General features: G+C 35.2%; 1 protein-coding gene across 1 annotated transcript; it reads left to right on the forward strand.

Annotated features, from left to right (window-relative positions):
* The first annotated feature begins 1394 nt into the window (after positions 1–1394).
* LOC134853863 (14-3-3-like protein 1) lies at positions 1395–14775 on the forward strand. Its single transcript, XM_063869811.1, has 7 exons — positions 1395–1946; positions 6351–6519; positions 7165–7303; positions 12361–12487; positions 12778–12938; positions 13721–13816; positions 14475–14775. Exons 1-7 carry the CDS (start codon positions 1910–1912, stop codon positions 14541–14543), a joined length of 798 nt encoding a protein of 265 aa, XP_063725881.1. The 5' UTR covers positions 1395–1909; the 3' UTR covers positions 14544–14775.
* The last annotated feature ends 8060 nt before the right edge of the window (positions 14776–22835 follow it).

The raw sequence follows: 22835 nt of genomic DNA on the forward strand, positions 1-22835 counted from the left end.
GCACATTTGGCTTTTTGCATCTTTTGCTTGTTGTACATTCTGCTGGTTGTACATTTTAATTGCACTTTTTGCTTGTTGTACACACTGCTTGCACATTTTGCTTGTTGTACATTTTTCTCGCACTTTTTGCTTGTTTTACATTTTGCTTGCACATTTTGCTTGTTGTACATTTTGCTCGCACATCTTGCGTGTTGTACGTTTTGCTTGCACATTTTACTTGCACATTTTGCTTGCTGTAAATTTTGCTTCCACATTTTGCTTGTTGTACATTATGCTGTTGTACATTTTGCTTGCACACTTTGCTTGCTGTAAATTTTGCTTGCACATTTTGCTTGTTGTACATTTTGCTCGCACATTTTGCTTTTTTTACATTTTGCTTGCACATTTCGCTTGATGTACATTTTACTTGCCCATTTTGCTTGCACATTTTGCTGGTTGTACTTTTGGCTTGTTGTTCATTTTGCTTGTACATTTTGCTTGCCCATTTTGCTTGTTGCACAATTTGCTTGCACATTTTGCTTGCACATTTTGCTTCTTGCACAATTTGCTTGTACATTTTGTTTGTACAATTTGCTTGCACACTTTGCTTGTTGTACATCTTGCTTGCACATTTTGTTGGTACAATTTGCTTGCACACTTTGCTTGTGGTACATTTTGCTTGCACATTTTGCTTGTTGCACATTTTGCTGATTTCATAAAAAATTGCAAGTGATACGAATGCCATCTATGGCCATACAAATTTATTATGAAAGAATGCTAAACACTAATTTTCATAGTTGGAGGCTCTTAGTCATAAAGTTTTCATGCACATTTTTTGAGTTTATAAGAATTATGGGCCATTTTAAGAGAATTGCAGTTTTTTTTGTCAACCGGGGACAGCAAAAACATCAACAACACAAGAAACAACTGCAACAGCAACAGCAACAGCCGATGCTTTTTTGACGGGCACTTTTTGTCAAACATTAAGGCCGAATTAACTTTAATTAGATGTTAAAAACGAGTAATTTTATTCGTGTTTTTTCTACAGAAATTTTAGTAAACTCTTTGTTTTGCCAGGCCTCTGAAATTCTTGTATCTAAAAAAAACATGGAAGTTTTTTTGTTTTTTCTACAGAAACACTCCAACAAACTCTCTGTTTTGCCAGGCCTCTGAACTTCATGTATTTAACAAAATCAAACTTTAATCGTATTTTCTTCTAAAAATTTCCAGTTTTTTTCTACTCTACCATTATTTTTAAGCTGAGTCATTTCAGGAGATTTAGTTCAGCGTTTTATTTCATTTAGGCGATCCAAATTGTGTAATCAGCACAAAAACACTCGCGTATTATATTGATTAATTCATGCATTAAACTAAAAAACTGGTCTGCACCTGTCGCAAAGTGAACAAAAAATGGCCCTTATGAACAAAATTCACGTGCACGTGATAAAAAACCAACTGCGTGCGCACACAAAACCTTTAAAAATGTTCCTTGAATTTTCAATTTTCCTCTCTTAATATATATTTAAAAAAGAAAAGCCAGGTTATTATTGTGATTGATGCGTTTTAGTGGTTATATCATCAAATAAAAAAGGAAAACAAAAAGTGAACTGAATTTTTAACTGGATTATTACACAGTAATTTTCATCTAATTGCAATTCCCTTACTATTAAATTATATTTAATAACTCCTTAGAATTAACTAAAATCAACCTTTTCTCGTAAAAAGTAGTTCAAATTAAAAACAAATTTCTTTGCCAAACCGTTTCTACATCTCCAAAAAAATTTCATTTCTTTCAAAAGACTTTGAGACAGCACTTACTTTGAAAAGAAACGACAAAAACTTCTGAGGACTGTAAGAGATTGTGAAATTAATCATCCCTGTCAATCTTCAAAAAAAAATTCTTAATCTCTGCACATCAACTGACCTATAGATGGCGTCTCTAAGTCTTGGCCAAGATCTGAGCGAAGGTGAGTTAACCCGAGTTGACCAAAAAAGCTAATCATACAATTTCAATGTAAGGACAAATGCAAAAATGCTATCATACCAACTTTTTGAAATTCCAGATATAAAGCAAGTTGTACGAAAGGTCTATAATGAGTAAGTTTTCATATATGAATTTTTTATGACTAGCTTTTTTTATCATAAACCAAAAACGCGTTTTTTTTTTAATTTTTCTCAAAATTTTTGGGTTGTATTCGTAACCGATTACATGAGACAACAATCCTGGTTACTCAAAGCTTGAGTCAGCAAAGAAAAAACGTTCTTGCATGTACAAAGCCTTGAAAACGACCCGAATATAGACAACTCACTCAAAGAATATTAATGTGAAAATGCCATACTTTTCAAGTTTGGCAAACATTTTCTAAGAAGTAAATTTTTTGAATTTGAACTTTAAGTTTATTCATTCAATGCCCAGGGCATACAAAAAAAAGCAACAAAAAAAAATTTCTGAGCAATTTCGAAAAAAAAATTTCCCAGAAAAGGAAAAATTATTGTTTGGGTATCCAATATTACGTTATGCACCAAAAAATACCTCAATTTTGACGCCAAAATTTTTTTTGAACAAAAATTTAATCTAAATCACATTTAGTTTTTGCTTTAAAAATACAAAAAATCAAGTGCAGTTTTTAGAGTTTTAGTGTCGCTATCCTAAAAACGCTAGTCATACAATTTCTATGAATGGAAGTTGTAGGACTGAAGCTTTTTGCATTGTGACACCAAAAACTTTTATTAAGAACAGTGAGCGTACTTTTATTTACACTAACTGACAAAATTAAACGAAAGTTCACATTTTTACTCTCTAAAAAGCCTTAATTAAAGGACCGTTTTTAAATATTTCCTTCAATTTATAACAAAATTTTACATCTACAGAAAGAAAATGATCTGAAACAACCTCGCTGAAAGTCTCAGTTTTTAATTTGAAGACCTTACCAGCTTTACTGGGTCTCAAAAAACCAGTTTTCATCACCAGCACTAAATTTGTCAAAACGAGTGAAATTGTGAGAAACAGCTGAAACTAGGAAAATTATCACAATGATTTTTCCAATTTTCTTGCTGAGATTGTTTATCGTCGCATGAACAACTATTTTACTCCGTTTGTTCGAGTAATATTTCACTAGGCGGTGAAAACTGGCATTTTCAGACCCGGAAAAAAACTGTGAACTGCTTCAATTTAAAAATTGAGACTTTCAAGGAAGGTGTTTTAGATAATTTGCTTTCGGTTGAAGTAAAAAAGTTAAAGTTCCAAGTAAATATTGTCCAAAATGGTCCTTTAAGTTCAGCTTTTTAGAGGGTGAAAATTTGAATTTGCGTTTAAGTTTGTCCACTAGTGTACGCTTTGTTCAGGAAACAGTCTTGAAGTTTGTTCACGCTCAATTTTGATTTTTCGTGGTTTAACTTGTGAGTTTTTATTTTAATTCAGTGCTTTTCAATAATTAAAAGGAAGGCTAACTCCACTCGAACAGCAAAAATGTACAGGTCGCAAAAAACGTGATCGACTTCTAATTTCGAAGATGGAAATTTTTTATCAGATTTACGAAAGAAATAAAAATTTTACCATTGGATCCAGTTTTCTCAAATTGGGTTTTGTTTAAAAAAAGTGTCCATCATAAATTGTTATACAAAGCCAAAGAGCTTTAAAGCCATTTATTTTTTCTTTGAAATTCAAAAATTTTAGCTTCAGTTTCTTTGCATTACTTCCTTCTCCGTTCTCTTTCCCAATTGCCAGTTGGCTATTTTTTATGATGATACACAAATTTTTATGCCAACACAACAAAAAACTTCTTTTGAAGTTCAATTATTTCATTTATACAAAAAATCTATTAAATATGTATAACTCGGATTTTTTGACTTATCAACCAGATATATTATATGAAATTTCATTTTTGTTCTAATGAGGTCAGGTCAACCTGGTAAAGCAATTTGAATAGCAAAGTAAGTAAAAGTGTCGGTTTTCCAAATAGTCGAAAAGGTCAATTTCTGGAAAAACTGAAAACTGATTGACTCTTTTGTGTTGCTTTGACGCATACGTGTACAGAGGAAAAATGCAAAAATTGAAAAAGTATTTAAAAACTGGTCGACAAAACTGAACACAGTTACATATTCTCAATTTAGAAACAGTTATCATATTCTGAAAACTGGCGTTTTCAGAAGCTGAAGAAACTAGAATTATTGAGATTCAAAACATTTTAGAGGGTAACTCATACCATTATCTAGATCGATGAAAAAAAAGAATATCATCTCTATGCAAATGTCATTCACCCATCTTGGTCCCTAAAAATAACAAAGAGAGTAGAAACTGGTGCTTCCACCTGTGATTTTGAAAAAAAATGGACAAAACAAAGCTTCATTAAGACTAACTTTAAACAACAAAAAAAGTTAAACAATTTTTCCAAAATTTTCTTTTTGTGAGGTCAAATTGGTAACGCCATATACAGTTACTGTTCAATCATGGGTATCCAATCATGGTAATTGAAAAAAAAACGGACTCAAATAGAAAATGACAAACCCATTTGAAAAAAAATGAAGACAAAGAAAGCAACTTGCTCTGCTTTTAATTTTGAATATTTAACTGTTTGTTTCTGTTTTTCTACTTAATTTCAATAAAAATGCAGCTATTTAAAAAATATTTAAAAAACACAAAAAAATATACGTTTTTTTTTTCTTCAAATTTATGAACATTTAGAATCCTAGAACTAGATAAATTAACCCGCAATGAAATCCCATGAATAATAACTGAATAAACAGTAAATTAATTGATTTGATTGGAGTATAAATCAACTATAGATCAAGCAAATTAGAAATCAATTTAATCCATTTCAATAGATTATAATGGATCATAATTGATGCTAAGGTTTATAATAGATGAAGATCTTTTTATAACAAGAACTTAGATTGTCCAAAATCTTTCCGTATATACCAAAATGTGAAAATTGTAGTGGTTAAAACGAGATTTACATTTGTCTTGTAGAAAAACTCTTTTGATTTTTCTTTCTGTTTTAAATTTTGGGTATCTCTCCTTTCCTCCACAACTTAGCCCACATTTAATTTTTCGCACCATTCTAACTTTTTTCACTGACTACCAACTCCCCCCTCACACACACTTACCCCCTTGCGCACATTTATGCCTCCTATATACATTTAAGTTATGGCACTAAGTGTTGGGTTGGGGTTTCGTGGGGTTGGGGGAAGGAAAAGAGGGGATAAATGTGGGATAACGGGGGTAAGTATGGGGTTGCTCATTTTGGGCGTCAAAAATGAGAATATGGGTATCAAAAGTCTGAGGGACATTGTTTCTCAAAAACTAGGTAAATGTGAGTAAGTTTACAAATCAAATAGGCTGTGAGTCATGCAGAAATCTAAATATCCAAAAAAATTTGGAGAAAAAATCATTGAGATTATAATCCATTATAATGGATTTTAAATTTTTCAAAGTTGATTTAAATTTTTTGAAAAAAATGATTATAACCGATTATAATCAATTGCGTGGTCCGAAAGTGTAATTACAATCTGTTATACTGGCATTATTTTTGAATGCTAAAGTCGATTATGCTCGATTACTATCCATAGAGCCTCGGTGTGAGAAGATTCATGGCCTTATAAAAAAAAGGTTTGTCTAATTGACATAATTGCTGAAATATGCGAGAATTTTTGCTGTAAAATAGTCTCAATTTTTCAGAAACACTTTTTTAGGACAACTGTTATAGAATTAACTGGTTTGAAATCCATATCACGCGGACTGAAAGCATTTTAAAACGAGATTGCACACTTACCCGTGCAATTTTCCTGATAACCCGCAAAACACACCAAGGAGATCGTTTATAAAGTTGGAGTATATACAGGCTATGTGTCCCATGCATTAGCCCTATAAAAACAACTATTTTTGTAGCTGACGTTCAAGTTGCAGAAACTAAAACTAGTTTATTTTTTTCTCTCGGCGCAATTCTCACGCATCACAAGAGCAAATAGTTATAAACTCCGATTCACACTCAAACAATTTAATTCAGTTCTGGACGATTTTAAGCGTAGCGCACAAAGCTTCCAGTACTTCGTTGCAAAAGATCTTGTATTTTGGCCAAAACTGCATCCAAGATTGTTGTTTCAAATGCCTGTACTTTCAATTTTGGACCAAGATAACATCCTCCCACTAAGCAATTTAAGGGGGGGGGGGATGATGTTAACTTGGTTCTCAACTTTAATTTTCAACCAATCACCAAAAGATCATCAAAATATTCAGACGAGCCTGAACACGGGTATGTACATTCAATGGTTTTCTCTCAGGCAGTTTTTTTACGAAATTGTCATTGTGTGAATTTTTGCAGAATTACAGTCTGAAAAAAAAAAATTTTTGTCATTATAAATGGTATTTTCAGAGGAGATTCAGAAGTTTGTGCACTTGGCCAAACTGGCGGAGAGTGTGGAGAGGTATGAGGACATGGCAGAGTACATGAGGGTCATAGTCACTTCCCAGGACCATAGACTGTCCACTGAGGAGAGGAACCTCTTCAGCGTCGCATTCAAAAACGTCGTCGCTTCCAGAAGGTATTCACCTATGGTTAAAATTACCATGGCGGCGCAGAAATCTTTGGCAAAATTGCATCCTTATACTGTTTGTGGTGGCCAAGTGGCTTAATTGTTTTCCTCGCAATCGCAAGCACGGTGGTTCGAGGCCTGCCGTGACCCAAGATCGCTGCTTGAGGATTGGGCAACGGCTCACATTTTCTGAAGATCTTTCTTCTCTCAATGAGCCGAACAGCTCTTATGTTTGAGTACTTTACCGCAAAGATAAATGATCTTTAGCTGACACCTACAAAGTAGCAAAGTAGCGGACAATTCTCAGTACATTCATTAATACTGATCTCTGATGGGCGACGGGTAGTTTTTTCGCGCATTCGATTTTTTATTTAAGAAAATTTATCCACAAGATAAAAGACTAAGATACGAGCTGTTCAGCTCCTCGCGGAGAACCGCCGTTGTGCACCTGCTTAAAATCTACATGCATTTTTTGGCTGCTTTTCTGGGCTTGGTAATGTTGAGACAACCTTAAGCAATAAGCACTGATCATGGTGGGCCTCGAACTTCCAACCCTTAGATTAAGAGGTGGAGACGTAATCAATTCACCACCACTGCACTTAGGTTTATCGCGCATAAAGGATCCCCCCACTGGGTTAATTTGATGTTGGTTAGGTCCGGGTGGCGTCTGTCTTCCACGTTTGAGAAGAAGGACAAGGAGGGGGGCAAGGAGAGTGTGGTGTTGGCAGAGGCAGACAGGATCTACAAGGAGAGAATGGAACAGGAGCTGAAGCGGGACTGCAACGAAGTTCTCGTGAGTCACTATTGGTTAACACTTATTACATTATGATATTATTAACTAAAATTAACTGTAATATTCATTATAAAATAATAATTGATAATATTTATTAATTGTAACTTAATGATAAATGATAAAAGTTCCCGGGTTGACCAAAAATGCTTATCATACAATTCTCATAAGTGGAAAATTTCTTTTCATACAATTTCATACAATTCCATACGTACAGAAAATTGTATGAAAACTCTATAATAAACATTTTTCCATAAATGGAAATTCTATGATAGGTGTTTTCTCTAGAAACCAAAAAGTTTTTTGTTTCTAAATTTATTTTCTGAAAAATTTTCGGTTGTGTTTGCAACCGAACACAAGTGACAAAGACATTGGTTACTCAAAGCACCAAAGGTTGGACGGTCTTGCATTTACAATGCATGAAAAACGACCTGAATTGTCTTCTAGATGTCTTTCACAAGTGATATAACAAAAGCAACAAACTTTTAATTTTTGGCAAAATTTTTCAGTGATGATTATTTTAAATTTTTGAATTTTCAAATTATCAGACATTGATCAAGGCATACATAAACACGTCATTCAAAGTTTTAAGTGAAAAGAAAAACAAAGCCAATATTATCGTATCAAGGACTACGTTATGCACACAAAAAAAACTAAATTTTGCATGCAAAAAAAAATTTTCGGAAAATGTTTGTTTGCGTACAAAATTCGATTTGCGGTTGAAAAAAATACAAAAAAAATTTGGGGTAAATTTTCGAAACTACTTGAAAAAAAATTTGTGTCGCCATCAAAAAATGCCATTCAAAAGTCATACAATTTCCATATATGGAAATTGTAAGGAAAGCATTTTTTTCAAAAAAAAATATTTTAAATCAATTTTTTTTTGTCACCAGTCTGTTCAACTGTTCTCAAAAAGCCGCAGAAGTGGTTTAATTTTTTTTCTATTGTTTTTCGAAATTGTATTAAAATTGTATGACAAGCATTTTCTCCATACACTTGATGTGTGGATTTGGAGGATAATGATTTTTGTTGTATGGAAATGTATGATAAGCATTTTCGGTGTATGGAGGTCAACCCGGGTTAAGAATTGTGAATAATTGATAATAAGTGATAATATCTGATGATAGTTAAAACCAAAAAGATTTAATTTAATAATTATTTTCAAGTAAAATCTTGATAAAAAACAATGTAGAAAGTTACAGTTTTCTGACAAGACCCTCACTTGAGATATAACCACTAGACTAAATGTTGATTTCGGAAAGAAGAAATAACTATGAAATCAAATCGCTCTACTATTAAAGCAGAACTAATCTATTTCCTTGGGTTCTAATTTAAAGCAAAAGCACCGTTTTTTGTTTTTGGGGCTTACAAGCGTTAACCAATTTTATTGCATTTTAAATCGACTCAAAGCTTTTTCTGATAGAAACAACAAGAGTTTGAAAGAAATGAGAAGCGAATTTTAGTTTATAACACGCTTCTAGTTACAAGGGAGGACCGATTGATTAGCAGACCAATTTTTCAGCACAAAAAGTGAAAAATGAATCTTTCAGGAGACCAACGTTATAAACTGATGCGTGATTGATTGAAAGACTCAAAAAGACGCTCAGTCTTGGTTCAAGCTTCCCCAATTAAAACAAATGCCTCACAATTTTTCAAGAAAACTACCAAATTCAAAAATACAACAGTCTAAATTAGCAGCAAAAAGAAGTTCACGCGCACAATAATACTCATGCCAAACGTAAGTGGCGCGGAGTAAGCCGTCCTTAATCGTCAATGCCGCGTTTGAAGCTAGCTTTCTGACTTGCTGATTGTTCTAAGTGTACTAAAAGATTTGTCTCGCTAAAAATCCAGTCTGCTAAAATTTCTAGCACCTTAGTGAGGCAAAGCTCTAAATGTTCATACTGGCCCTTAAGTGATCTCTAACAGTTTTGTTCAATAACGTCTTTTGATAAGCTACAATTTTTAGATTGTCAAAACTTTAAAAAGTGCTATAATTTAAGTCGATTAAACTGATGGATTAGTTTGCCTCAAATCAATTTGGAACAATAATGAATGCGGGATAGTTTGCAGCGCAGAATTAACATGCGCAACTTAACTAATATAATACGAGCAATTTCAACCTCATACAAGCCAGTGGCAAAGACAATAGCTAGTCCTTAATTCCCCAACAAGACTTTAATGTTTTATTCATTTATTCAGACCAATTTCGACAACTAACTTTTAATATTCATTAATATCATTTTTTACCCTTCATACCATTAATACCCTGAGTAAGACTTTAAAATTAATTTCACCAGCGATCTTTTTGGCAAAAATCTGGGTTTTGAAAATTGTCAGTTTGGTCAAAATCTGAACAAAATGATGCTCCTTACAAAATTCATTGGTTTCGCAAAAAAAACGTGAGCGCAAACTAATCAAACGTCGAAAAACAGTGCCTAATTAGTTTGCTCATGATTCAAGTCGTAACACATTAAATTTGAAATTGTTCAAGTTGAATGTGTTGAATGCTGAACTTTCTGGCCGCATTTATAAAAAACCTGTATTTTTTTGATAATAGTGTCGTTTCTTGTGCGGGATGTGATGAAAGAACTTACAAAAGCGTCTAAAATTAGTACTTTGGTCAGAAGCGTTGGGTTGTTTTCAAAACATTATTAAAAAAAAAACGAAAAAAAAACGAAAAAAAATCAAAACAAAAAATTGTGTTTTCTATTTTTCACAACATTTTTTTAAATGTTTTTGTTTTTTTTCCAGTCAATTTTTTGTAATTGAAATCAAGTTTTCTAAGCGTAAATGACAAAGTTTCATATAAATAACGTTACTTATTTGATTATTTCAAACACTCGATTTTTGACTAATACTAAAAATTATTAAAAACAGTTTTTCTCAACACTATGGCAAGTTTTCCAAAAAATTCGAATCACATCTAAAAGGGCTTAAATATGATACATCATTCGGGCCATTCTGATCATTTCTTTTTGTACAGAATTTTGACGCAAAACAAAAAAAATTATGTTTCTCCTCATTTTTAATGGTCAGAACAAAAAATTAGAGTTAGCACATTTAAGCAAAAGTTTCAAGTACACCGGAAATGTAAATTCAGGTATTGCTCAGATTTTGTCTGTGAAGTAATCATAACAGAATTGGTTACTTGTTTCTTACACATTTCTAAGGAAAATTGTTTAGTGGAAAAAGCGTATCCGATGAAAAACAAGGGCTCCGTAAAGTATAAAGGTCTAAAACACCACTCTTTCTCGTTTGACGACAGACTTTTTCATAATGAAACTTAGTCCCACTTTGTTTTGTTTTAGTTATATATTTTATATTTTTTGACAACCCAATCGTTTTACAATTTTCGTACAGAGAGGTGAAACGGAGCTTCGAAAAATTGCGGTACAAAGCAAACGTAAAATTTCAATCTAACGAGTAGAAAATTAGACGGAAATGAAACATTTGAGAAAAAAATGAAAAGAAGTTCAATTTTAGATCTTCTAACAATCTTCTACCGAATAGCGATTCAGTCAAAAATATCATGGTAGACCTTGAGCCGAAAACAAAACAAATGCCACAAAAAAAACACATGGCATAACAAAAGAAGGAAATTGAAAATTTACACCACAGCAACTCTGAATAATTTAGGAAATTCATTATTCGCTCTCAAATTTACACAATGTATTTTGATGAAACCAATAAACGTAAGCAAAAACATTTTTCGGTAAATTGACAAAACAACAAGACTGCCAATTAAAATGAGAATTGTTTAAATCAGACAAAAACTCCAAGCGTTGGAAAAAATGCTGAAAAAATCAGACAAATGAGATCTGACAATTCACTTTTTACCGGTAGTTTTTTACTGCAGTTTCACACAGGTTTGAAAAAAGACAAAGTCCGACCGGATATCGAACCCAGACCTTAAAATGGAAAGGCAACCACGTAACCTCAAGACCAAATGAAAAGGAGCGTTGAAGTTGTTAAGGTTCAAGAATTATGCAAGTTATTTTTTAGAGATTTGTATGGGTCTCATGCACTAAACGCCCAAAATCAAATTTTCTACATCGTAAGCTGTAAATTATGCGATCAAATTTGATTGGGTAATTTTAGCCAATCAAATTCAAGTTAGACGGTCAGGCATTCTGATCAACCTTCCAGCTGAAAAAAATATTAGCTGAAATTCCGAAAATATGGAACTTTGTAAAATAATCAAATTAATTTTCAGATACTTGTGAAACCTTGCCCAGACAAGAAAAACTTAATAAAATGGCTTGACAATACAAAAACTCTTTTTTTTTTATTATTTCGGTTAATAATTATATCTGCTTGAAATGGCAGAAAATGTCGATGGAACTTCCGATGGAATTCAACTACATTAATTTCAGTTCAAGAGACAAAGAAATAATGATTTTGGGCCGTTTAGTGCATAAGACCCAATTGTATTTAAGTTGTTTACGGGAAAAACTCTAGTTCCACAAAACAAGACACTTGCTCTCGCAACTGTAACGAATTCTGGCTTTGAATGCGCTTTATTTTTGTTTTGTTATTTCGCTTTTTCCCGCTTAAATGGTTTCAATTTATGTTAAATTGGCATTGTCAAATTATATTGTACCGTCGTTTGAAATGAAAAATAATTTATTAACCACAAGGCATGAAAAAACTATGACAGCTTCTTGAAGGCCTTGATGTTTAACCATGCCCGACCAAATTTATGTACATACCCGGTCAATGCTTGACCCAAACTTCCGTCTCGTCAGTGCATTTTTTCTCCAGCTCTGACATTGTGCTAGACTTTGCAAGTCCAAGTAAAAAGTGAACTCCTGTTGTTGGTATTTTTAGCTGCAAATAATCACAATCGTCCATTTCAACTTTGTTCAATTTTGTTTATATCCAGTACACCAAGTTGAGTTCTTGGAATTGGACCAACAATGATGCTGTTAATGGTTGTTCAATTGGGCTCTTGTCACGTATAGTCACCAGCCTTGTAGCAAAAATATATATAGCCCGATAATGAGACAGTTTTGTGTATTATTGGTGGGTGAAATGGGAAAAATTGTTTAACTCTGCTTCAGGATCTGATTGGGAAATATCTGAGTAATGATGATGACATTGAGGAGACGAAGATTTTCTACCTGAAGATGAGGGGGGACTACATCCGCTACATGGTGGAGGTCTGCGAGGAACAGGACAAGAAAACAGGCAAACATTATTTGCTCACCCACTCTTTTTATCATCTGATAGTGATTATTCTTCAGAAGCAGACGTCTTTACGTTTGCTTTGATCTATATGAGCTGGTATTAAACCAAAATTTGGTTCTAAAAAACCGTTCTACAATTGAATAAATATTACAGCCAGGAGGGGATCTATGGTCAGCCCCCCCCCCCCCCCCAAAAAAAAATCCGTTACTGATTGCAACTAATATAGGTGGTTTGTGATGGTTTTGAAAAATCTGTTGGAAACTTGGTTTGAAACTTCTGGTGGTTTACAGAATTGATGGAGCAGGCGCAAAAGTTCTACGACGAGGCCTCCCAGATTGCCAGTTGTCTGGCTCCCTGCAACCCCGTAAGACTTGGACTGGCTCTCAACTACTCCGTCTTCCACTACGAGATCAAAGAGAACGCCGCACGTGCCAGGGAAATTGCCCAGGAGGTTACTGTCTCGGGTTTTTCCCATTATAGTCTCCCCTTTGTAAAAAAAAACCCGAAAAAAACACAAAAATCAGCGTCTTTATAACAGTTTATTTAATGAAAAACGCTTTTTTATTTCAAGACTGTATGCCAAAAATGATTGAAAATCAAAATGATGTTGGATTTTATTATCAAAAAGGCATCTGCATAACAAAGATTCCACTAAATCAATTTTTATTTGGTACCATTTCTTTGACGCTAGTTCTTTCTTTGCAAAAATTTACTAACCGATAAAGGCTAAAAATAAAAGACCTAACTCCGCGGACTGTTTTCAACACTTTTTGACTTCAAAAATAACTAGCTCAATGTATGATTTTTCATTTTTTTAAAAAAATTATTGCAATAATGTGTTGTTCAGCCCACTGGATTCGCAATAATATTTTATTGTACAGCCGCAGTTTAGTGTCAATTGAATATTAAACATGCCTGGGGAGCGGTGGTGAAGTTGTTACGTCTCAGAAATTGTGAATGATGTCGGATTTTATTATCAAAAGGGATCTACATATCTACAGGGATCTAAAATGTTCCGTGCTCGTTGCTTGAGGGTGAAGCTACATTACCCAGCCCGGAAAAATAACCAAAAAAATTGCATGTAGTTCTTAAACAGGGGCACAACAGCGGTTCGCCGTGATGAGCTGTACAGCTCGCCTGTGTTGGTCCTTTCCACCGTGGATAAATGGTCTTAATCTAACCCTGAGTCATACACCTGTAATTAATCAATGGTGACTTTGTTGTTGTTTGCAGGCGTATGCACTGGCCATTCCAGAGCTGGACAACTTGAGGGACCCAGAGTTTAAGGACAGTGCCCTCATAATGCAACTCCTCCGAGACAACCTCTCTGTAAGAACGACTAGAATCGGACCAGTTAACCGATTCCCCCTTAACAAAATTAGAGAGGGTATCGTTCACTTGGTTATAGTAAATATTTTTTAGCCAAACAGAATTGACCATAGTAAATAATAATAATATAATAAATTGTTTCCAAACGATATAAATACAAATTAGAATCGTTTGGGAGAACGCCATTAAGCCAACAAGGCCCGTTTTCAGGCCTTACTGCTTGAATTTGCTATTTTTTTAAGGGGGACATTGTTCGTTATGCCTATTCAGGGGGTGGGGAGATTGTTCACATGGGCCCTAGAATCTCTTGATCACGCCTAGCTTAGATCAAGGATTGCTCTATATTCTCCAAAGCAAAAATAAATCAAAACATCTACATTTGGTACCGTTAGTCCCTATACTCAATGATCTGAAAATTTTTTTTTACTCCCCCCCCCCCCCCATTATATCCCCTGCCCGGTTAATATCAAAATATATTCCAAGCACAGCGTGACTTTTGTACTTGTGGAGGATGGAAGAAAAGGAGCCCTAAAATAATCGAAACTATAGACAAGTTGATATCAAAGTAATGTCGCGATTTATCTGTTTTGGGTCCTTAATAATTTCCTTAATATACTTTTCTGAAAGTTTTTTTGAAACTTTTTTCCTTTTTTTTCAGCTGTGGACGGAAGCCGAAGTAGAGCAAGACCAGGAACAGGAGTTGGGGGTGCAACAGTTGGACGAATGACCAAACAGCCTAACAACAGCAGAACCGCACCCCCTTCTTCTATAGCCCCGCCTATCACACATTTACATCGTCCTAATTATTAAGCAAACGCCCAATAGAGTTGACGTATTCGAAAAAAAATTTGCGTTTTGAACAGCGTGTTAAGTAAACATTGTGTATAAGTTTATTTGTAATGAGTTATTAAACCATCTGTATAAATTTTGAATCTGGACAATTAATACTCCGTTTTCTATTAATTTTTTCACAGAGGCCAACGAAAGAGTTGTTAATAATCAAAATGTAACAGAAGAAGCAAAAAACAAACAGTGACTGAGTGAAACAGTATCGAAAAAAATGTAGTTCAACCCAACCGAAAATCATCAGTTGTCGGCAATGTTGGGCACTTTTCGATTTCGGCATTTTTGTACTTCGGCGGCACCAAGGAACATTTTTTGATTTCAGCACAGTTGAACACTTTCCAATTTATGCATAGTTGAAGTTCGTCGGCACTTTTGAACGCTTTTCAATTTCGGTAACATTGCTCTTCGGCTGCACCGTTGAACACTTTTCAATTTCGGGAGAGTTGTACAATTTTCAAATTAGGCATAGTTGTTCTTCGAAGGCGCTGTTGACACTTTTCAATTTAGGCACTGTTATAATTCGGCGGCCCTTTTGAACTCTTTCCAAGTTCGGCATTATTGTACTTCGGCCGAACTGTTGAACACTTCTTATTTTCGGCACCGTTGAACACCTTTCGATTTCGTCATTTTTCATCCTTCGGTGGCACCGTGAAGCACTTTTAGATTTTAGCATAGTTGAACACTTTCGATTTAGGCATAGTTGTACTTCGGCGTTATTTTTGAACAATTTTCAAGTTCGGCATTGGTGTTCTTCGGCGGCAATTCGTCTCAGATGAACACTTTTCGATTTTGGCATAATTGTACTTCGGCGGCTTCTTTGAGTACTTTTCAATTTAGGTACAATTCTACTTCGACAGCACCGTTGAACTTTTTTCAAAGTCGGAACTTTTGAATACTTTTCAAATTCTTCACAGTTGTACTATGACGGCACTTTTTAACCCTTTTCAATTTCGGCACTGATGAACACTCCTTGATTTCATCATTTTTCTACTTCGGTGGCACCGTGGAGCATGTTTCGATTTCAGCACATTTGAACACTTTTCGATTTAGGCATAGATGTACTTTGGAGGCACTGTTGATTATTTTTCAATTTAGGACTAAATTTAAATCGACGGCACCGTTAAAAACTTTTCAATTCCGGCACTTTTGAATACTCTCAGTTTCTTCACAGTTGTACTTCGCCGGCACTTTTGAACAATTTTCAATTTCGGCATTGTTGTACTTCGACGGCACTATTGGACACTTCAATTTTGGCGATAGTGGACACTTTTTAATTTCCTCAATTTTCTACTTCGGCGGCACCGAGGAACGCTTTTCGATTTCAGCACAACTGAAATCTTTTCAATTTAGGTATAATTCTACTTCGACGGCACCGTTGAATTTTTTTCGATTTGGGAATTTTTGAATACTTCTCAAATTCTTCACAGTTGTACTTTGGCGGCACTTTTTAACCGTTTTCAATTTCGGCACAATTGAACACTTTTCAATTTCTTCATATTTCTACTTCGGTGGCACCGTGGAACATGTTTTGATTTCAGCTCAGTTGAACATTTTTCGATTTAGGCATAGACGTACTTCGGTGGCACTGTTGAACACTTTTCAATATAGGCACAATTATAATTCGGCGGCTCTTTTGAACTATTTTCAATTTCGTCATTATTGTACTTCGGCCGAACTGTTGAACACTTCTTAATTTCGGCACCGTTGAACACCTTTCAATTTCATCAATTTTCTACTTCGGCGGCACCGAGGAACGCTTTTCGATTTCAGTACAGTTGAACATTTTTCGATTTCGGCATAGTTGTACTTGAACGCGTTATTTCGGCGTTATTTTTGAACAATTTTCAGGTTCGGCATTGGTGTTCTTCGGCGGCAAGTCGTCTCAGATGAACAGATTTTGGCATAGTTGTACTTCTGTGGCTTCTTTGAATAATTTTTAATTTAGGTATAATTCTACTTCGACGGCATCGTTGATCTTTTTTCAAAGTCGGAACTTTTGAAAACTTTTCAAATTCTTCAGTTGTACTTTGGCGGCACTTTTTAACCCTTTTCAATTCGGCACAGTTGAAAACTTTTCATTTTCATCATTTTTTACTTCGGTGGCACCGTGGAACATGTTTTGATTTCAGCAAAACTGAACACTTTTCGATTTAGACATAGATGTACTTTGGAGGCACTGTTGATTATTTTTCAATTTAGGATTAAATCTAAATCGACGGCACCGTTAAAAACTTTTCAATTGCGGCACTTTTGAATACTCTCAATTTTTTCACAGTTGTACATCGCCGGCATTTTTGAACACTTTTTATTTTCAGCATTGTTGTACTTCCACCCCACTATTGGACACTTCAATGTTGGCGATAGTGGACACTTTTCAATTTCATCATTTTTCTACTTCGGCGGCATAGAGGAACGCTTTTCGATTTCGGCACAACTGAATTCTTTTTAATTTAGGTATAATTCTACTTCGACGGCACCGTTGAACTTTTTTCAAAGTCGGAACTTTTGAAAACTTTTCAAATTCTTCAGTTGTACTTTGGCGGCACTTTTTAACCCTTTTCAATTTCGGCACAGTTGAAAACTTTTCATTTTCATCATTTTCTACTTCGGTGACACCGTGGAACATGTTTCGATTTCAGCTCAGTTGAACATTTTTCGATTTAGGCATAGACGTACTTCGGTAGCATTGTTGATTATTTTTCAATTTAGGAATAAATCTAAATCGAGGGCACCGTTAAAAACTTTTCAATTTCGGCACTTTTGAGTAATCTCATTTTCTTCACAGTTGTACATCGCCGGGACTTTTGAACACTTTTTATTTTCAGCATTGTTGTACTTCCACCCCACTATTGGACACTTCAATGTTGGCGATAGTGGACACTTTTCAATTTCATCATTTTTCTACTTCGGCGGCATAGAGGAACGCTTTTCGATTTCGGCACAACTGAATTCTTTTTAATTTAGGTATAATTCTACTTCGACGGCACCGTTGAACTTTTTTCAAAGTCGGAACTTTTGAAAACTTTTCAAATTCTTCAGTTGTACTTTGGCGGCACTTTTTAACCCTTTTCAATTTCGGCACAGTTGAAAACTTTTCATTTTCATCATTTTCTACTTCGGTGACACCGTGGAACATGTTTCGATTTCAGCTCAGTTGAACATTTTTCGATTTAGGCATAGACGTACTTCGGTAGCATTGTTGATTATTTTTCAATTTAGGAACAAATCTAAATCGAGGGCACCGTTAAAAACTTTTCAATTTCGGCACTTTTGAGTAATCTCATTTTCTTCACAGTTGTACATCGCCGGGAATTTTGAACTCTTTTTATTTTCAGCATTGTTGTACTTCCACCCCACTATTGGACACTTCAATGTTGGCGATAGTGGACACTTTTCAATTTCATCATTTTTCTACTTCGGCGGCACCGAGGAACGCTTTTCGGTTTCAGCACAACTGAATTCTTTTCAATTTAGGCATAAATGTACTTCGGCGCTACTTTTGAACTTCTATCAATTTCCGCATTGTTGTTTTTCGGCGGAATCGTTGAACAATTTTCAATCTCGGCACAGTTGAACATTTTTCAATTTAGGCATAGTTGTTATTTGGCTGCTACCTGGAACACTTCTCAATTTCAGCACAGTTGAACACTTTTCAATAGAGGCATACTTGTACGTCAGCCGCACTTTTTAACACTTCCCAATTATTTCAGCGCAGATGAAAACTTTTCAATTTTATCAATTTTTATGATTCGGCGGCATTGTTGAACAGTTTTCGATTTCAGCACAGTTGAACATTTTTAATTCAGGCATAGTTGTAATTCGGCGAATCTTCTGAACACTTTTCAATGTCTTCAGTTGTAATTCGGCGACACTTTTGAACACTTTTCAAATTCGGCCTTGTATTACTTCGGTTGCACTGTTAAATCTTTTTTTAATTTCAGCACCTTTAATCCTTCTCAATTTCGCCACTTTTTGACCTTAAGCTGCACTGTGGAAAAATTTTCGATTACATTGCAGTTAAACATTTTTCAATAGAGGCATACTTGGACTTCAGTGGCTTTTTTGAGCGCTTCTCAATTTCAGCACAGTTCAAAGTTTTTCAATTTCACTAATTTTTTTTTATGTTGGCGGCACCGTGGAACACTTTCCGGTTTCAGCACAGTTGAACACTATTCAATTTAAGCATCGTTGTACTTCGGTGACAACGTTGAACTTTTCCATTTTGGTGTCGTTCTACTTCGGCGGCACCGTTGATCACTTTCCACTTTGGTCATTCTTTGTACTTACCGGCTTTTTTGAACAATTCTCAAATTCAGCGCAGTTGATCACTTTTCTCTTTCATCTTTTTTTAAATTCGACGGCAGCGTGGAACACTTAACGATTTCAGCACAGTCAAACAGTTTTCAATTTAGGCATAGTTGAAGTTCGTCGGCACTTTCGAACGCTTTTCAATTTCGGCAATATTGTTCTTTGGCTGCACCGTTGAACACTTTTCAATTTCGGGAGAGTTGTACAATTTTCAAATTAGGCATAGTTTTTCTTCGGTGGCACTGTTGAACACTTTTCAAATTAGGCACAATTATAATTCGGCGGCCCTTTTGAACTATTTCAATTTCGTCATTATTGTACTTCGGCCGAACTGTTGAACACTTCTTAATTTCGGCACCGTTGAACACCTTTCAATTTCATCAATTTTCTACTTCGGCGGCACCGACAAACGCTTTTCGATTTCAGTACAGTTGAACATTTTTCGATTTCGGCATAGTTGTACTTCGGCGTTATTTTTGAACAATTTTCAAGTTCGGCATTGGTGTTCTTCGGCGGCAATTCGTCTCAGATGAACAGATTTTGGCATAGTTGTACATCGGTGGCTTCTTTGAATACTTTTCAATTTAGGTTTAATTCGACTTCGACGGCACCGTTGAACTTTTTTCAAAGTCGGAACTTTTGAAATCTTTTTAAATTCTTCAGTTGTACATTGGCGGCATTTTTTAACCCTTTTCAATTTCGGCACAGTTGAAAACTTTTCATTTTCATCATTTTTTACTTCGGTGGCACCGTGGAACATGTTTTGATTTCAGCAAAACTGAACACTTTTCGAGTTAAAAATAGATGTACTTTGAAGGCACTGTTGATTATTTTTCAATTTGGGATTAAATCTAAATCGACGGCACCGTTTAAAACAATTTCGACTTCGACGGCACCGTTGAACTTTTTTCAAAGTCGGAACTTTTGAAAACTTTTCAAATTCTTCAGTTGTACTTCGCCGGCACTTTGGAACAATTTTCAATTTCGGCTTTGTTGTAGCTCGACGGCACTATTGGACACTTCAATTTTGGCGATAGTGGACACTTTTTAATTTCCTCAATTTTTTTACTTCGGCGGCACCGAGGAACGCTTTTCGATTTCAGCACAATTGATTTCTTTTCACTTCAGGCATTATTGTACTTCGGCGGTACTTTTGAACTTCTATCAATTTCGGCGTTTTTGTTGTTTTTCAGCGACATCGTTGAACACTTACTTCTCAATTTCAGCTCAGATGAAGCTTTTCAATTTCATGAATTTTTATGCTTCGGCGGCATCGTTGAACAGTTTTCGATTTCAGCACAGTTGAATATCTTTAATTAGGCATAGTTGTAATTCGGCGAAACTTCTGAACACTTTTCAATGTCGTCAATTGTAATTCGGCGACAATTTTCAACCTTTTTTTAAATTCTTTAAATTCGGCATTGATGTACTTCGGTTGCATTGTTAAACGTTTTTTTAATTTCAGCACATTTAATCCTTTTCAATTTCGCCACTTTTTGTACTTAAGCTGCACCGTGGAAAAGTTTTCGATTACATTGCAGTTAAACATCTTTCAATAGAGGCATATTTGTACGTCAGTGGCTTTTTTGAACGCTTCTCAATTTCAGCACAGTTGAATACTTTTTAATTTCATCATTTTTTTTACGTTGGCGGCACTGTGGAACACTTTTCAATTTAGGCATAATTGTACTTCGGTGACAACGTTGAACTTTTCCATTCTCGTGTCGTTCTATTTCGGCGGCACCGTTGAACAGTTATTAATTTCGGCACCGTTGATCATTTTCCACTTTGGTCATTCTTTGTACTTTATCGTCACTTTTGAATACTTCTCAATTTAAGCGCAGTTGAAGAATTTTCATTTTCATCTTTTTTCAAATTCGACGGCAGCGTGGAACACTTTACGATTTCAGCACAGTCAAACAACATTTTGAATTAGGGCTTAGTTGTGCTTTGGCGACATTTAGGAACAGTTTTCAAATTCGTCAGAGCTGAAAAACTCCTAAGGTCGTCAATTTTTGTCCTTCCGCGGCACCGTGGAACATTTTTCGAATTCAGCACATTTGAACACTTTCCCATGTACGCATAGTTTACTTCGGCATTACTTTTGAACAATTTTCAAATTCGACGATGGTGTTCTTCGGCGGCAACTTTGAACACTATTAATTTTAAAACAGTTAAGCGCTTTTCGATTCAGGCATATATGTACTTCGATAGCACTGTTGATTCTTTTCCAATTTAGGAATAAATCTAAATCGACAGCACCGTTAAGAAATTCTCAATTTCGGCACTTTTGAATACTCTCAGTTTCTTCACAGTTGTACTTCGCCGGCACTTTTGAACACTTTTCAATTTCGGCATTGTTGTACTTCGACGGCACTATTGGACACTTCAGTTTTGGCGATAAAGGACACTATTCAATTTCCTTAATTTTCTACTTCGGCTGCACCGAGGAACGCTTTTCGATTTCAGCACAACTGAATTGTTTTCAATTTAGGCACTTTTGTACTTCGGCGTACTTTTGAATTTCTATAAATTTCGGCATTGTTGTTTTTCGGCGACATCGTTGAACACTTTTCAATTTCAGCACAGTTGAACATTTTGAAATTTAGGCGTGGTTGTTATTTGGCTGCACCCTGGAACACTTCTCGATTTCAGCAGTTGAACACTTTTTAATAGAGGCATACTTGTACTTCAGTCGCACTTTTTAACACTTCTCAATTTCAGCTCAGATGATAACTTTTCAGTTTCATCAATTTTTATGCTTCGGCGGCATTGCTGAACAGTTTTCGATTTCAGCACAGTTGAACATTTTTAATTTAGGCATAGTTGTAATTCGGCGACACTTCTGAACACATTTCAATGTCGTCCGTTGTAATTCGGCGAGACTTTTGAACACTTTTCAAATTCGGCATTGTTGTAATTCGGTTGCATTAATAAACGTTTTTTAATTTCAGCACCTTTAATCCTTTTAAATTTCGCCACTTTGTGTAATTAAGCTGCACCGTAGAAAAATTTCGATAGCATTGCAGTTCAACATTTTTCAATAGAGGCATACTTGTACTTCAGTGGCTTTTTTGAACTCTTCTCAATTTCAGCACGATTGAATACTTTTCAATTTCATCATTTTTTTCACGTTGGCGGCACTGTGGAACACTTTCCGGTTTCAGCACAGTTGAACACTTTTCAGTTTAGGCATAAATGTACTTCGGTGACAACGTTGAACTTTTCCATTCTGGTGTCGTTCTACTTCGGCGGCACTGTTGAACAGTTTTTAATTTCGGCACCGTTGATCACTTTCCACTTTGGTCATTCTTTGTAATTTAGCGGCACTTTTGAACATTTCTCAATTTCAGCGCAGTTGAACCTTTTTCATTTTCGTTCTTTTTTTTTAATTCGACGGCAGCGTGGAACACTTTACGATTTCAGCACAGTCTAACAGTTTCCAATTTAGGCATAGTTGTGCTTTGGCGACATTTAGGAACAATTTTCAAATTCGTCAGAGCTGAAAAACTCCTATGGTCGTCAATTTTTGTCTTTCCGCGGCACTGTGGAACATTTTTTGAATTCAGCATAGTTGAACATTTTTCAATTTGGGCATAGTTTTACTTCGGCATTACTTTTGAACAATTTTCAAATTCGCCGATGGTATTCTACTGCGCCAATGTTGAACACTATTAAGTTCAAAACAATTGAGCACTTTTCGATTTAGGCATATATGTACTTCAGTAGCACTGTTAATTATTTTTCAATTAAGGAACAAATCTAAATAGACGGCAACATTAACAAATTTTCAATTTCGGCACTTTTGAATACTCTGTTTCTTCAGTTGTACTTCGCCTGCACTTTTGAACAATTTTCAAATTCG

Source organism: Symsagittifera roscoffensis, chromosome 9 (genome assembly GCF_963678635.1).
Source record: "Symsagittifera roscoffensis chromosome 9, txSymRosc1.1, whole genome shotgun sequence".
NCBI classification, from domain to species: Eukaryota; Metazoa; Xenacoelomorpha; order Acoela; family Convolutidae; genus Symsagittifera; species Symsagittifera roscoffensis.